The sequence below is a fragment of the Trachurus japonicus genome, chromosome 17 (genome assembly GCF_045865225.1).
Source record: "Trachurus japonicus isolate A0001 chromosome 17, Traja_1.0".
In the NCBI taxonomy this organism is placed as follows: Eukaryota; Metazoa; Chordata; class Actinopteri; order Carangiformes; family Carangidae; genus Trachurus; species Trachurus japonicus.
The window spans coordinates 35,003,141-35,017,429 of NC_140923.1; the positions used below are offsets into that span (position 1 = coordinate 35,003,141).

Below are 14,289 nucleotides of genomic sequence, written 5' to 3' on the forward strand. Positions count from 1 at the left end.
GAGATTAGATGCCTAAAAAAGCTTTAGATGTTCAGAAGAACTGAAGACAGCCCATTTCACATGTAACCCTTTGTTAATACAATAATATGAATTCAGCAGCTTTAACATTAAGTCATAAAGGGTTGTAAATGTCAATACTATCAGGCCTCGCTTACATTAACTTAAAGTGATGGCCATTTATTCTTCATCTCCTGAGTAATATGACCAAAAGAAAGAAAAAAAATCTGTGCGGTAATTTATTACCATGCCACACGTCTTGGCAGACCCCGGCCACTGTTTGTTGTGGTGAGACTAGAGAGCTTGCTTGCACTGCTGTGTGTTTTGATATTTCATCAGGGCCTGCTAAACAGTGAGGAGGGCTCTCTGCCGCCCACCTCTTCTCAGACAAATTGCCTCCAAGATTGCAGAGGTGGGTCTGAGGCTGATGGATGGGTACACAAAGACCTGACAAGACCATATTTGCAAACATTAAATCCATATTTCCATATCATGTAGGAGCTGCTTGGCCACAGGCCACTGTAACAGCATGTTTAGTAAGCAGTCAGTGATGTGCCTGGCCATAACATAAATGTTGTTTTAAGGTGGCATTGAGCAGTGGTGTGTCATACATGTTTGTTTCTGCCTGTCTTGACTTGGATGGGTTACTGTTGCTTCCTGTTTTTTTCCTCCTCCCATCACCGCTTTAACCTCTTTAACCAGTAATTATATCCACCCTGCTCTCTCCATCTGACCATCTCACCTCTCCCGAATCCCCCCCAGACCTGAACATCCATTTATCAATTTCAGCTCCATCATGTCCTACCAGTACATCCATGTTGCACCCTGCCCTTTCTGACTGCCTCAAACCCATGTCTCCGCTCTCATTTCCATATCCTTGAACCTCTCACTAATCAGCGGATTACAGCTCATCTCTGCCTCCCTGTCGCTCTCCTGCTGCCAACCTGGCTGTTGCCTTACCCACCATGCTTCCTCTTCATCCTCCTCTCTCTCCTCTGTTTTACATAAACGCTCTGTTCCCATCACTCTCTCCCATTCGCCCTTTCTCCTCTTCCCTCTCTCTTTCTCTCCCCTTCCCCGTTGGCTTTTGCCTGCATTTCTCTGTTAATTTGCCTGAGAATGCATTAGCTGTAATGAAGGCTGAGGGCCGAGGGAATCCTCCAGGGTTCCATTAATCATCCCCCCTCAGACAGGCAACCTTGATTACAAGTGGCAAGAAATTCATTAGAGCCGGGCCTCTGACAACTCTTATCTCCGCCACTAGATCTGACTCATTAGGCAGCCAAATTAAAGCTATGATGGCCCTGATGAAACTCATCGCTTGTTTATCTTGTGCGATTTGATGCATCTGCCCATACATCACTGTAGCCACGACCGTCCGGACCCTCCCAAGAAGTCAGGCCTCCAGTCGGTGCTGAGCAGCCTGCACACTCACACAACCAGCAAGTAATGAGGTCCCTCGCTTTTCCTCTCCCTCTTTCTCTCCCTCTCTATATCTCTCTCCAGGTGGGAACATGGAAACGGTTTAATGTCTTTGCTGGAGAGAACTTGTGATATTTCAATTTGTGATTCAAGTAGCAAAAGTGACAGAATGAGGGAGTTCACTTAAGATGTGAATCTAATGGCAGAGAGATTATTAAAACTCATATCCAGTTAAGGTGTTTAACAAAAGTCAGTCAAAAATATTCAAACGCATTTTTTAATTTTGTGTTTTAGTGCCAAATGTTGATTTTTTTATTAGTTAAACATTACATGATTATGAACAGATTTGCTTTAACTAAACTGACTTGGTCATAAAACTGGAATGAAATAGTCCCGCTCACAGCGTCGTGATAATAACAACCAACATTGAAATTAGTGTCTGAGCTGTGCCATGGATCCTCATAGTCATCTCCACCGTGCAAGCTCATGGGGACTGAAATAGCTGTTGCACTCTGGCACAACGTCGTGGAATTGACCATCTATATTAGTCAGCTCTTGGACCATAATAAAACTTCCACTGCTCCTTCGCGCGATCATCACTCCTTGAATCCCCATCCAAGTGTCACAGTCTTGATGTATGAGGTGGACGGTGAAATAAACTTTACTACTCATGGGTGCCCAGGTCATGAAGTGTCTGTTTATGCTCTGAGGTCAAAGCTGAGATAAAATTGTTTTCATCCATGAGAGGCTTGAGGGAAATGAAATGTGAGATAATAATGTGTTTCCTGTGTATTCCTGAAGTTTTTTTTTTTAATGACGTCACTTAACCCAGCATATTATGGCTAAATGAGAGCAGGTTAATTTAATCAAATATTAATACTAATAAAATATTTGAAGAGTCTCGCCCCTATCATCATACTTCAACAGGTGCTGCTGCAGTAGCTTAAACATGGCTGGAGGCCTAAGTCTATTTTGGAAGTGAGGAAACAAATCACTTGCTCCCATTTGAGGTGAAGTGAAATTATTCCAACATGAGACTTTTCTGGAAACAGTTCAGAGAAACTGTTAAAAACCCAGAATTATGCATATGGAAGTTTGCAGGGAAACATCAAGCCGTCTATTATTCACTTTCCTGTAATAGGATAACTATGTGGTCAGACATTATTTTAGTTACAGATTATTTTGATATTGTTGCTCTATCATTTAACATTGCCATGTAAGTTTCCAGGTTTGGTCTGCAGTGCACGCCATGGCACTTATTTGCTTATGTCACTATCTTGTAGATGAGGTTTGTAGCTACAGGAAATAATTGTATTTATTGGCTAAAGGATTTTATGTCTGTAGTAATTTTAGAAGCTTATACACAGCTTTAAAAATAAATCTTCGAAATTCATGAGATTGTCTTTAAGTGGGGCAATAATACTCCAATGCAGTTTTATTTTGTTATAATTGTCTACAGCAATCAAACTGTAGATATCAAATCAAACCTCTCAAGATTTTTTTTTTCTGTAAAGAAATGACATCTTAGGAAATGTCTTGTGTCCGTTGTATGATAAACTGTGATACCACACAGAAACAACACATTTATCTTCATTAGCGAGTTTTAAAATAGCATGTACCTCTGTGAGTCTCCTGAAATTACCGTGGAGTCCCTTTAATTTTATTTTTATTTTTTGGGTGAGTACAATACATTTTTATCCATCAGATGAGAAAGAGCTGCTGTGCTTTGCTCCTCTGCAGTGACTGATAGAGAAGTTCATTACAGTGTGTTGAATGTGCTCAGTCTAACGAAGATCCATCAGTCCACTTGAGACAACATGGCCTCCTAAAGAGAAATCAATCACTGCTGCTATTTAAAAAAAAAAAAAAAAAAAAAAAAAGGGGGGGGGAGCCCCATCAACCTTTCTGGGAGAAATAAAACATTTCTAACATGATGTTGCTACAGTGGGGAAAAAAAACACGATGAACCTGTTTGAATAACAAAGATTAAAGCAGCCTATCACGCTGTTGCCAATATAACCTATGCAATTGTATCATTATTTTCAAAATAAAATTTGAACTAATGTCTCAATATATATTTTTTTTTAATCTGCCAAATAAATTTGATAATATCATGAAAGATATATATTAATAATAACTGTCAGAGAGATGTTTGAGTTGTTAAAAGCTCATATCAGTGAACCCTGGAGGCCACATTTTTCATTTAAACAGCATAAAATAATTTCATAAATACAAAAAAACAAACATATTTGTTCTCTCCTCTCAGTAATAAAGATTCAACCTGGATTCCAACTTTCGTATAAAGCAATTTATTAGGTCAATATACTTTACAGTTGTCCCTTGTTTGGTCATTATTTCCTTCACATCTTTTTTTATTATTATTATTTTTTCACAAATAGCTGTCAGAGGTGGTTCCTACAGTTGCCAAAGAAATGTGTAAAACGTCTTAAGTTACATGCAAATGTGCTCAACAAATTGTACGAAACACGAAACAAATAAAAACAAACATACAAAATAAAATCAGGATTTTCACCAAATGAGGACATGCACATAACCAACAGAACGATTTGGCCCTACATATAAATACTTAAAAAATCTTTACAGTCTCTCATCACATAGTGCCCATTTGTACCAATTTTTACCCATTTAATATTTACATATTCACACAAGAATAAATAAAAATTGACAGCATATTGCCCGTTAATTCAAAGAGTCTGTCTGCTCCCCTCAGTCTCACCTCAGACAAAGTTACTGAATCCTCCTTTTTGTGCTTCATGCGTTCAACAAATCAGTGGAACAAAGAGTCAGTGTAAGTGTTTGTTTTGTTTTTTCTTTTAAACATCATTAATATTTTTTTTGTTGTGTTGTTTTTCGTCTGAGTTCATGGCCTGGTCCCTTGCTCTATTTGTTGGTGCTGACTCCTCACAGCAAACCTGTTGACGTGCACGGGGATGGGGACCACAATTTTGGGATTTCGCACCGGTTCTCCTGACCGGTTGTTGACGTTGCCGGCCTTGATCCGTTTCCACTTGGCCCTGCGGTTCTGAAACCAGATCTTCACCTGCACCTCGCTCAGTTTAAGTGCATGTGCAATCTGGGAGCGCTCAGTCAGAGAAAGGTACTTTTTACAGTGAAACTCCTTTTCGAGTTCGAGCAGCTGCTCGCTGGTAAAAGCTGTTCGTCTCCGGCGGCTCTTCCCCGCTGAGCCGCCGGTCGGCAGCGCCTCCTGAGAGCCGGTTTTTAGTTTGTTCTTCTGGGACATGGAGCCACAGTTGTTCCCGTCCGAGAAACTCTCGTTCTCGCTGTCCGCGGAGCTGTCCTCCCGATCGCTGCACACGGTGTCCGCTGACTTTAGGTCCAGCTTCTCGTCGTCTGAACTGTAGAGTTTGGTCTCACCTAAGATACAGAGAGAGAAACACATTCACATTCATTAGTCTGTGAACCAAAAACAACCTTTACGCACTGTTTTACACTGGCCATCAATCACATGTTGTGGACAAAACCTCTCTGGAAAAAAAAAAACCCTCACAAGGATGTGTTTGTTGTAGGTAGAAACATCAGCTGGAGTCACACTGGACCTGGGCAGGTGTGTAAACACTGAATTTTTGTGGAAGTTTCCACTGATTTTTAGCTACTGTGTCAAAGGTGCAACTTCCACCTCTCAGCAAAAACAATTTTCCTGAACTTTTCCTGGGTACATGTTGCTGTAAATCCAAAACAGCATAATCAATATTTAGAGGCAGCTTCAACCTAATTTCTTAAGAGTTGCATCCTCTACTGAGTTAAAATGTGTCATTAATATTTGTGACAGGCAAAAAAAACTACAATGTGAAATGAGTTTCCTTTCTAATCACCCTCTCTGATTCCACTCCTCTGAAGTTACCAATGATTTCCCAGCGACCTGTGCTCTCTGAGGATGTCTTTTACACACTTTTAGGTCAAGACACTGAAGTTAACGGGCCGCCGAGCCTTTACCTGATATTGTCTGAAAAGTTTCGGAGAAGTTGAGCAGCTCGGAGCCCTTGTCCCGGCTGTGCAGCTCATCGGAGTGCGGACTCTCCTGTCTTCTCGCTCCGGGATCGGCGGCGCTTAAACGGGGACCGGGAAGTTCTTGTGGCGGGTAGAAACTGTCCGGAGGATCCGAGAAACTTGGCATCGTCGTGGTGAGCGCGACCATGGATGGCACCCCCTGTCCCAAACTGGCACAGAAGGTGTTGGTGAGCCGTCCCGCAAAAGAAGCCAAAGGCGCAAGTGGAGGTATACCAGACGATAAAGGCGAGTGGGATAAAGCTTGTGGTATAACCAAAGGTCTGTAGGGCATGAACATAGGGTAGCCCGTGTAGAGCAGGTGTCCCGGCCGGGGCTGAGGGGTCCCTATCAGGGAATCGATAGAAAACGCCGTCCCTTGACCGCCGGGTCTCTGCATGGTTGCAGGTGTAAAGCCTTTTTTTTGTACTCGGTGTAGACTTGGAAGCAGGTGTCCTTTTTTTTTCCTCGGCGACACGCAAAATAAAAAAAAAACTTTCAGTGTAGAGACAGAGTGGGATGAAAGTAGATCCTCTGCCGTGCTGTCATCCCTGGGAGTGGGGCTGCTTCTCCGGATCTGTGCGCTCTATATGCGTCAGTCAGTGGGGCGCTTTGTTGTGAGCCCCACCGCTACCTTTTCCCTCTTATTTGTCACACACTGAGACATAAACACACGCTCTCTCTATCTAGCCTATCTATCTATCTATCTACTCCCCCCCCCATCCTCCTCCTCCTCCTCCTCCCCGCAACTCCTCCCTCCGCCCCCTTTCCTGTGCACCGCGTGTGCGCGCGCGCGCAGAGAGAGAAAGAGAGAGAGAGAGGGCGAGTGCACATTGGTTATCATCTGCAATACAAGAGGAATGAAAAGGGGGTGTTTCCCTGGGGGCTCATCCATCTTCCTCAAATTACGCTTCATTTCCTTATTCAGCCTCTGACTTTTTGGCCGTCTTGAGAGGCGGTAGTTTCCCAGTGGAGAACCAAATAGACGGGTCGCACTCCCCCCTCAGTCCCCCCGTCCCCTCCCTCCCCAACGGCCCTCCTCCCCTTTTGCCAGGTTCACCATTGACTGCAAAACGGTGTGAGAGACTGCTCCAGCCCTTCCCCTTCTATAATCGTTGACCACACCAACCCAATCAGCTATTATTAATTTTGATTGATGATAAGTAATTACTCTGGGATTCAAGGGACGGCGTAAAACAACGGTGGCTTTTGTTGGAAATATTGGGGCCGATGGGCATCAGAGTCAAGGAGGGAGGAGAGGCAGATGTTTCTCTCGCTCTCTGTCCTCTTCTCCGCGGCTAAAAACAATGCGTTTGGCCCCAGAATGGAAAAAAAGAAGTGCTGCAACAATTGTTCCCTGGAGAGAGATAGTGTGCGAAATTAGATTCAGATAAAAGGTGGTTTACCCGAGGTCAACTGCAGTGTGGACACGGACACAAAGTGGCCAAAGTCAAATTTGAGAAGATTTCTACTTTGTATGAACTCGGAGAAGATTTTTTTTTTTAATAAATCATAAACTTTAATAGCTCTTATGTAGATCGCCTGTCATTTTAGGCATCCCAGTGTTTTTTTCATCAATTAAATAACAGATGCGTTTTTGTTTTGCGCTTATAAGAGCAGCAATTCATCCTCTGATCAAAAATGCATGTGGAGAAGAAGAAGAAATCACTTTCCTCTTTTTTTCTTTCAGCAGAGGTTTAATCGCAGATCATTTCACCTTTTAAATGGCAATGGGAACTGATGATGATTAGCCCCATTGAGTCCTGGGTGCCCGGGCTCTCCAACTGGTCGTCTGATTGCATGAGGACATAAACATATCACCACCGACTCTGATTAGCAGTGGAGGGCCAGGCCAGGCTAATTCTTATAATTGCAAGTGACTTCAGCAGCACCTCTCTGTGATCTATTGAAACCATTTGCTCGAGCTCCTCTGCCTTTTCTTTCTGAGAGGACCTCTGATGGTGCAGTTCAGTTCTTCTCTCTGATTGTTCTGTTCAATGAATTTTAGTCACACTTTAAACGGCCAAATGAAACTGACATTAAAAGAGGATTTATTTATAATTTGAAGCCATTTTCTGACTTTTTTTATTTGTTGATGATAGATCTATACTGATATAGATTGGATGGATTTATTTTTTTTATTATAAATAAAGTTATTTATCTTGAGGTAAATTGATTTAACATTTTAAAAAATCAAATCAAATCAAAACAGGCCTGACGATGATTTTTACATAAAACCATAAACGGATCAACACTAATGTAAACGCCAAGGCTAATGAGCGACTGGCAGTTGTGACTTTATTGTGAATTTATTTTCCTACTATTGTTTTATTGGCTATTCAATTTTTATGTTATATCTGTGTGTGTGAAAGGTTGTCAGGAACTGCTTTTTCTTTTTCTTTTTTTAACAAACAAACAAACAAACAAACAGAAACAGATAAAGGAGCCTAATAAACATTACAATCTGTCCAAAACGTATACTCATTTAACATGATGCATCTTATCTTCGGCTTGTCTTTCATTTCAAACTTAAGAGTTGCCTTTGTAAACCCGGATACAGCGTGAGCGTGCACTATTGTATCTGTATTTGTGATATATTGTGAAAAATGTAAAACGAGCTGAGAGAAAATCTAAAATAATGAAAGCACATGTCGACATTACACGACCACAGTGGCATATTTTATTTTACATTAGGCCTAATTCCAATTATAAAAAAGCGTAATTACAATCGTATTTTGGGGAATAACAATTATGTATGCAAATAGGTATACCTGCAAAAACACATCATTACAGTCTCCATTAGCATCAAACTACGGGAATTATTATGTATAAAAATCCAAGTAACTTATGTCTTGATATAGTGCAAAAGTTAAAAAAAACAAACAAAAAAAAGCAAAGTAGCCTAAATGAAATATAAAACACAGTTGTAATATACTTTGTCAACTCAAGGCTATAGCTCCCTCTTGTGGTGCAAAATCAAACATGTCACTGTGCTGAAAGTTTGAGCTTGAGGTTAATGTGTCATAAAACAAGCAGCTGCTTCTTCCTCCCAAAGAGCACATGTGGCATAAAAGTGTATTTGAAAATATTGAGTGGTATTGTTTGGCATTAGTAAAGGTTTTAGAATATTACTGAGTATCATTCTCTTCACGTTTAGCAGCACACAAGTCTTCATCAGGTCCTATACAGCTGTGTAAAGAGCTCTCAGTGGATGTAGCCTCTGTAGTCAAGGAGCAGGTAGTTCTTGAGGAAGTTGGGCAGATCCAGTTTAGGGACCACCTTGTGCAGTCGGCCCTCAAGGAAGGTCCTGAGTCTGTAGCGTGCCAAGTGCTGCAGGGAGCGAGGAGTCATTTCCAAGGAGAAGATGGACTCATAGAACTGTTGGTGCTCCTGATTGGGAGAAAACACAAACCAACATCAGTTAATTTGGTAAAACACTGAGATCAGTCATTTCACTTAAAACATACTGCAGTTCACCTGCAAATGTGCAAGACACTTAAACATTATTACATCTTACAATTAATCGATATTATCCCTTTTTTTAAATATTAAATTCCATTGTGTTCTGTTACACTCACAAAACTTACATTTACACAAATCTGGTTTATTCATAAAATTTCTGTAAATTAATGTGTTACTCAAAAAAACAAACAAATGAAATGCAACAATCTCAACAACTCTCAGATTGATGACCAGCTATTGATTTATTGGCATGGCTTAGCCAGACACTGACACCTATTACATCATATAAAAACCAAAGAAGAGGAGCAGGGTGCCAGTAAGAAACATTAAATATTATAAGTCTAATAAAATATTTGTTTTAAAAGACACAAATCCTGTTCATCAATTAACAATTTAAAGTACTTGCCTTAAACGCCTCTGCAGGAACAGACTCGACCCAGGTGTCTGTGACTTTGAGGTGACTGTAGGCATTCAGGAGGACTTCAATGGTGCGCGGAGATTCACAGCAGTGATTCAAAACCTAAAGAGAAACATAGACGCAGAGCAAAGCAAAAGGAGTCATATAGCCATCATTTAAGTTCCTGAGCGAGCTTGTGACTCCATATAACTGAACATAGAACTAAAGTAATTAAACACTTGTGAAATGAACAGATTGGTCTTCCCTCCAGGGGTTTAACTGGAAATTATGCAATTAGTGCTAATTAATCTCCTATTAACACTTGCCTAATTAGCAACCATGCATTTTGTCTAGTGCACGTGGGTTCACTGATAGTTGTAGTCTGTTTCCCGCAGAGAGTGCAACACTTCATGTTGTGTCATGAAATGGGAATGATTTGAATGTTAAGTTGTGAAGTCTGGAACATTGCAAAGAACGGCTTAGTGTTTCAAGACTCTTACTCAAGGTGTTAACATGTGCAGTACCTGCTAATTATGCTAAATGAGCCACCTTGATGGCTCACACTGTAAAAAATGATTCACTTTTACAGGCCGGCTTTGGAATGCATTAGCCCATATTACATGCTTGTGCACACATTTTCTCCTCCAGCACTTTTAGATAACATGCTTCTACCTTGGGCAGAGCTCCAGGCCACACGCGAATGGAACCATGGTTGAGCAAAGCACGAACAATCCTCTCAGGCTGGTGGGGAATCTTGAAGCACGCCTCTTTCAGGATGTTGTGCATGGGAGCTTCACCACCGTAGTCCATGCTGTTCACGCTGGCAGTGGCACCGTTAGCCAGGAGCATGTCCACTATGTCTGGGTTTACATTCTTACAGGCCATTTGCAAAGGAGTGTGGTTGTCCTGGTCGGCAATAGTGACATCGGCCCCTGCTGCCACCAGCATCTGGGACACTTTGAAGTAACGCTGGAGGTCCTGTGCCTCCTGGGGCTGAGAACAAGCAGTGTTCAGGGGTGTGAAACCCTCGACGTTCCGTTGGTTCACAGCAGCTCCGTAACGCAGGTAGAAATCGACGTGCTCTGGGAGGCCGTGTCTGGCTGCCACATGTAAAGGAGCGTCGTTTTCATCTTGTGTGCAACCATTGATTGCTGCACCATACTGAAGGAGATGTTTGGCACACCTGCAGGCAGAGATACAGGTCTTTGTTTTGAATTACAGCAAAAGTTGTGTTCATTTAAACTGATTTTCAAGTTGGAAGTGATTCAACACTGTCAAATGTCTTTTTAGTCTGTATAGGTTTGATTAGAGTCTATAACCACATTGAGTTATCCAGTACTTATATCACTTATGTGTTTCACCTACTCTGCTCACCTGCTGGATGCACTCTCCACAGCAGCAGGTGGTTTAACACATGGGGCTACACTGTATGGAACTCTTTGACAACCTTGAATGTATGACTAATACTACCTCATATAAATGTTCACTAACTTTAAATATCACAGTTTCCTCTTACAAAACTAAAGTCCATTAGCAATGAAAGCATTCTTGCTGGATTACAGTAGTACTACAACTATAAGATACAGTTTAACTAAAGCAAAAGTTACAATGTTTTAGTAAAAAAAAAGCTGCACAATTGAGTCACTTCACTGTGACACTAATGTCTTCCTTATATGTTTCTCATAATTATCACTGAAGCCAATAGAAACTGTTCATGAAAACTTACAGTCATGTTGTGGCTGCTTGCTAATGGGTTTTCTGACAACACACACAGCAAACCATACACAAATTTGTGTATTTTCTCACTCAAGGGATTCTGGGCTTGTACAGATGTGCAAAGGCTTAAGGCCTTCTTCAGAAACAGCATTGGCATTGGCGCCGTGCATCAGCAGCAGTTTGGTGCACTCTGGCTGGCAGTTTTCACAGGCCTCGTGGAGAGCAGTGGTGCCGCCAGGGGCTAGGTCGACGTTGGCACCACGTTGCAGCAGGAGATTCAGGCAGTCCGAGAAGCCTCGACTAGCTGTTATGTGAATTGGCGTGGTCAGCTCCTGTTCATAGGTCAGCGACCATAGTCCTGCCAGGGAATAGAGTTTAGACAAAGTCAGCTCTATAAATAAGGAAACACGTCAGCTGTAACAGTTGCAAGAGTTCTGAGTCTTTTAATTGGAGCATAATTTATAATTTATGTCTGATAAGACCAAATCAGAATGTGAACAACTCTCCCTGATGCAAATTACTTTGACGGAAACAGTCAATCAGTCTTTAAAATCAAAACAGTGGAAAACCTACTCAGGCATCTGTAGTTAAATCTGAAGTTCCTCCATTCCTCTATGTTGCTGGTGTCATAAATGGCGTCAATAAGGTAGCCATACTCCTCGTCGTCGACGATGCTGAGTACCGTCAGCTCATCTCCAACAAGCAGAGAGTTCCAGAACTGCAGGACACAACCTGTGGCTTTGGCTGTGGCGATCACATCGTTGCGGTAAGCCTTTGGTTTGTGCCACCTTATCTTAGGTCCCACATAAGCCATATTGGAGTGTTTTGGTAATGGTATTGCTTCAGAACAAATGAGCGCTAATGTTGGTTGTTTGTCCAGACAGGGCTATTTCAGGGAGGTGTTATATGATATTGTGCATGACCTACTGAACTTCAAAAGTAATGGCACAGGAGCCAAAGGCCGGTGCAGCACGTAGCACCTGATACACTGAAGTCAATGAACACCTGACCTGTTCTCTTGCAGGCATTTACGAGTGACACATTCTTTTGAAAAATATGACAGTATTTGTCAAATCCAGTCATTTTATATTGTGTATTCACTTTCATTTTGGTCTTTCCCAAAATAAAAGCAAAATTTTCTTTTCTTTAAGTATTCTTTCTTCTGTAAAGCCTGTTGCACTGAACAAACAGATGACTCCTGAGTCTGATTATGTGATGGACATATGATGGTTTCTATAAATATTGCCTTGTGCTCTGTTTCTATAAATATCACTTCACTCTGTCTTAAAATACTACCAGCCAGTGGGATGGACCAGCTGTGCTGCTTATTGTTGCACATTAAAATAATCTGAATTTTAAAGCAGTTTTTCCTTAACTATTTCTCCTTTGATTTTCACATCAGGAGAATCAGTCTGTCATTTCTGTTAAAATAATGATTTGAGAAATTCCTAATTTTGGATACCAAGTCTCCAGGAAACACAGTAAAACCATTGGCTATGCCGTGCCAAATTGTATGAATTTCAAATTGAATGCCTAATGAAGATAGATGTTGTCTCCTACCTTCCCCTGTGGCGACCCAGCGCATGTCCCCTCCCTGTGGCTCAATGATGAGGTTTACTATGGATCCTCTAGGGAAGAGGTGCTGCATAGCCTCCAAGTTTCCTGTATACACAGCATTCTGGATAACCAAATCGTGGCACACAGCTGCTGGACGGGCCGTGCTGGACCTCAGCGGTTCTCTGTCCCTGGCCTCCTTCTTCAGCATATAGCTACTGAGGTGATGTGAGGCCACCTGCCTCTTGTACTTGTGTCTCTCTAGCATATCCTTGTCATGTTCAAGAGAACGCAAGGCCGTGTGTGTGAAGACAAAGCTGCCTCGCGACATGCTGAATGGCTTGCCTCACACAGAGAAAAGCGGTTCTGTATGATAAAGTGAGGCAGAAGGGCTGAAAAGGCCTGTTTCCCTGTTCCTGTTGTTGTTTCTCTCTCTGGCTAATGTCCACTATGTGCCTGCCGGCTGTTCACAGGGTTGGTTCACAGAGTTGTTTTGATATTTGGTATGAGGCCCTCCCTGCAGTGTGACAAGTAATGCTATTTTTATGTCTCACATGCAGCCACTCGAGCTGCTCCTATTTGCCTCCAGCAAAGTTACAGCCATGAAGTGTGTCTGCTGGCCTGCAAGTACTAAACGTGTTGAATAAACTCATGTTTTGTAACCACAGTACATGCTGTTTTCTTCTCATTTTATCTGACAAAACCTAAATAAGCAGAGTATCTGGGGTTTGCTTTCATAAAAAGTATAGGTTACATTACATTTGCATATTTTAAGTAGTGCTTATTCCTGATATCTTTAGAGGGTGTCCATCCATTTCTATCTCTGGAAATCTGCTGAGCAAGAATAAAGGGTCAAGTAATATGATAAGAAACCTTTGCACTTCCCAGCAGTCCTTTCACAACTGAAATTTTAAAAAATTAAAGTAATGAACATTTTGGCAACTTTGAAGGTCAAATTTTGTCTTGACATTTTCTTTGCGGAAGAGCAAATAAGACTGCCCTATTTGTAAGCCCCTGTGAGTATGTGTTTGCAAAATGTCTTTTTCTGCTCCGTTTTTTTTTTTTTTACCAAGAGCCTTAATGGATTTTATGTATCCACATGCCTCCCTGCATTAGAACATTAGGCTGAATGACTGGCAACCGCTGTGTCACTCTGCCCCACGTGTAGTGTTCTGATGGTGGAGGGATGGTGCATAATTAAGCCTCTTAAGCCTACTTCCTAGGCATCTGACAAACCTCTCTTTTGACTGATGGATCACCATTTTCCAGCACTGGCTGAGTTTCTACCCAGTAAAAAAAAACAGAAACCATCTTTCAAATCTATAGATACTGTTGGCAACAGTAACTGAGAATTACCTTTGAGTTTTTGAAAGACTCGTTAACTTTGATTTGATATGGCAGTCTGTTCAAATTAGCTGTGCTGAATATACAATTTCATAAAACATATATTTTAAGGTCTGTTTATCTTACTCTATGTTGGGGTCCATCAAGATACATGCAAGCTCGGCAGAAAACAAAGTCTGCACCACAGGTGGAAAAATACATGATATGTATGTGGAAGGTTTTTACCTTCTTTCCCATTTGAAAACACAGAAGCATAGCTGCATCTCATCTATACCTTAACGACTGTTCTGGTATGGAAATCAAGGTCATTTATTTTATGTTACAGTTTGGTAATAGATGCCACATTAAACTGAAGGCAAGTAAGAGTTTCA

General features: G+C 41.5%; 2 protein-coding genes across 3 annotated transcripts; both read right to left on the reverse strand.

Annotated features, from left to right (window-relative positions):
• Positions 1-4,265: 4,265 nt before the first annotated feature.
• gbx1 (gastrulation brain homeobox 1) lies at positions 4,266-6,149 on the reverse strand. The gene is made up of 2 exons (XM_085805620.1): positions 5,395-6,149; positions 4,266-4,815 (listed from the first exon to the last, which is right to left on the reverse strand). The coding sequence occupies exons 1-2, from the start codon at positions 5,843-5,845 to the stop codon at positions 4,301-4,303; spliced, it is 966 nt and encodes a 321-aa protein (XP_085661746.1). The 5' UTR covers positions 5,846-6,149; the 3' UTR covers positions 4,266-4,300.
• Positions 6,150-8,120: 1,971 nt separating this feature from the next.
• Positions 8,121-13,026, reverse strand: asb10 (ankyrin repeat and SOCS box containing 10). Of its 2 annotated transcripts, none has more exons than XM_085805621.1 (5): positions 12,581-13,026; positions 11,111-11,378; positions 9,977-10,487; positions 9,314-9,427; positions 8,121-8,835 (listed from the first exon to the last, which is right to left on the reverse strand). In XM_085805621.1, the coding sequence occupies exons 1-5, from the start codon at positions 12,903-12,905 to the stop codon at positions 8,650-8,652; spliced, it is 1,404 nt and encodes a 467-aa protein (XP_085661747.1). In that variant the 5' UTR covers positions 12,906-13,026; the 3' UTR covers positions 8,121-8,649. The 2 variants fall into 2 exon arrangements, with proteins under 2 accessions (XP_085661747.1, XP_085661749.1); XM_085805623.1 differs by having other exon boundaries at positions 8,156-8,835; positions 11,594-13,026.
• Positions 13,027-14,289: the final 1,263 nt, after the last annotated feature.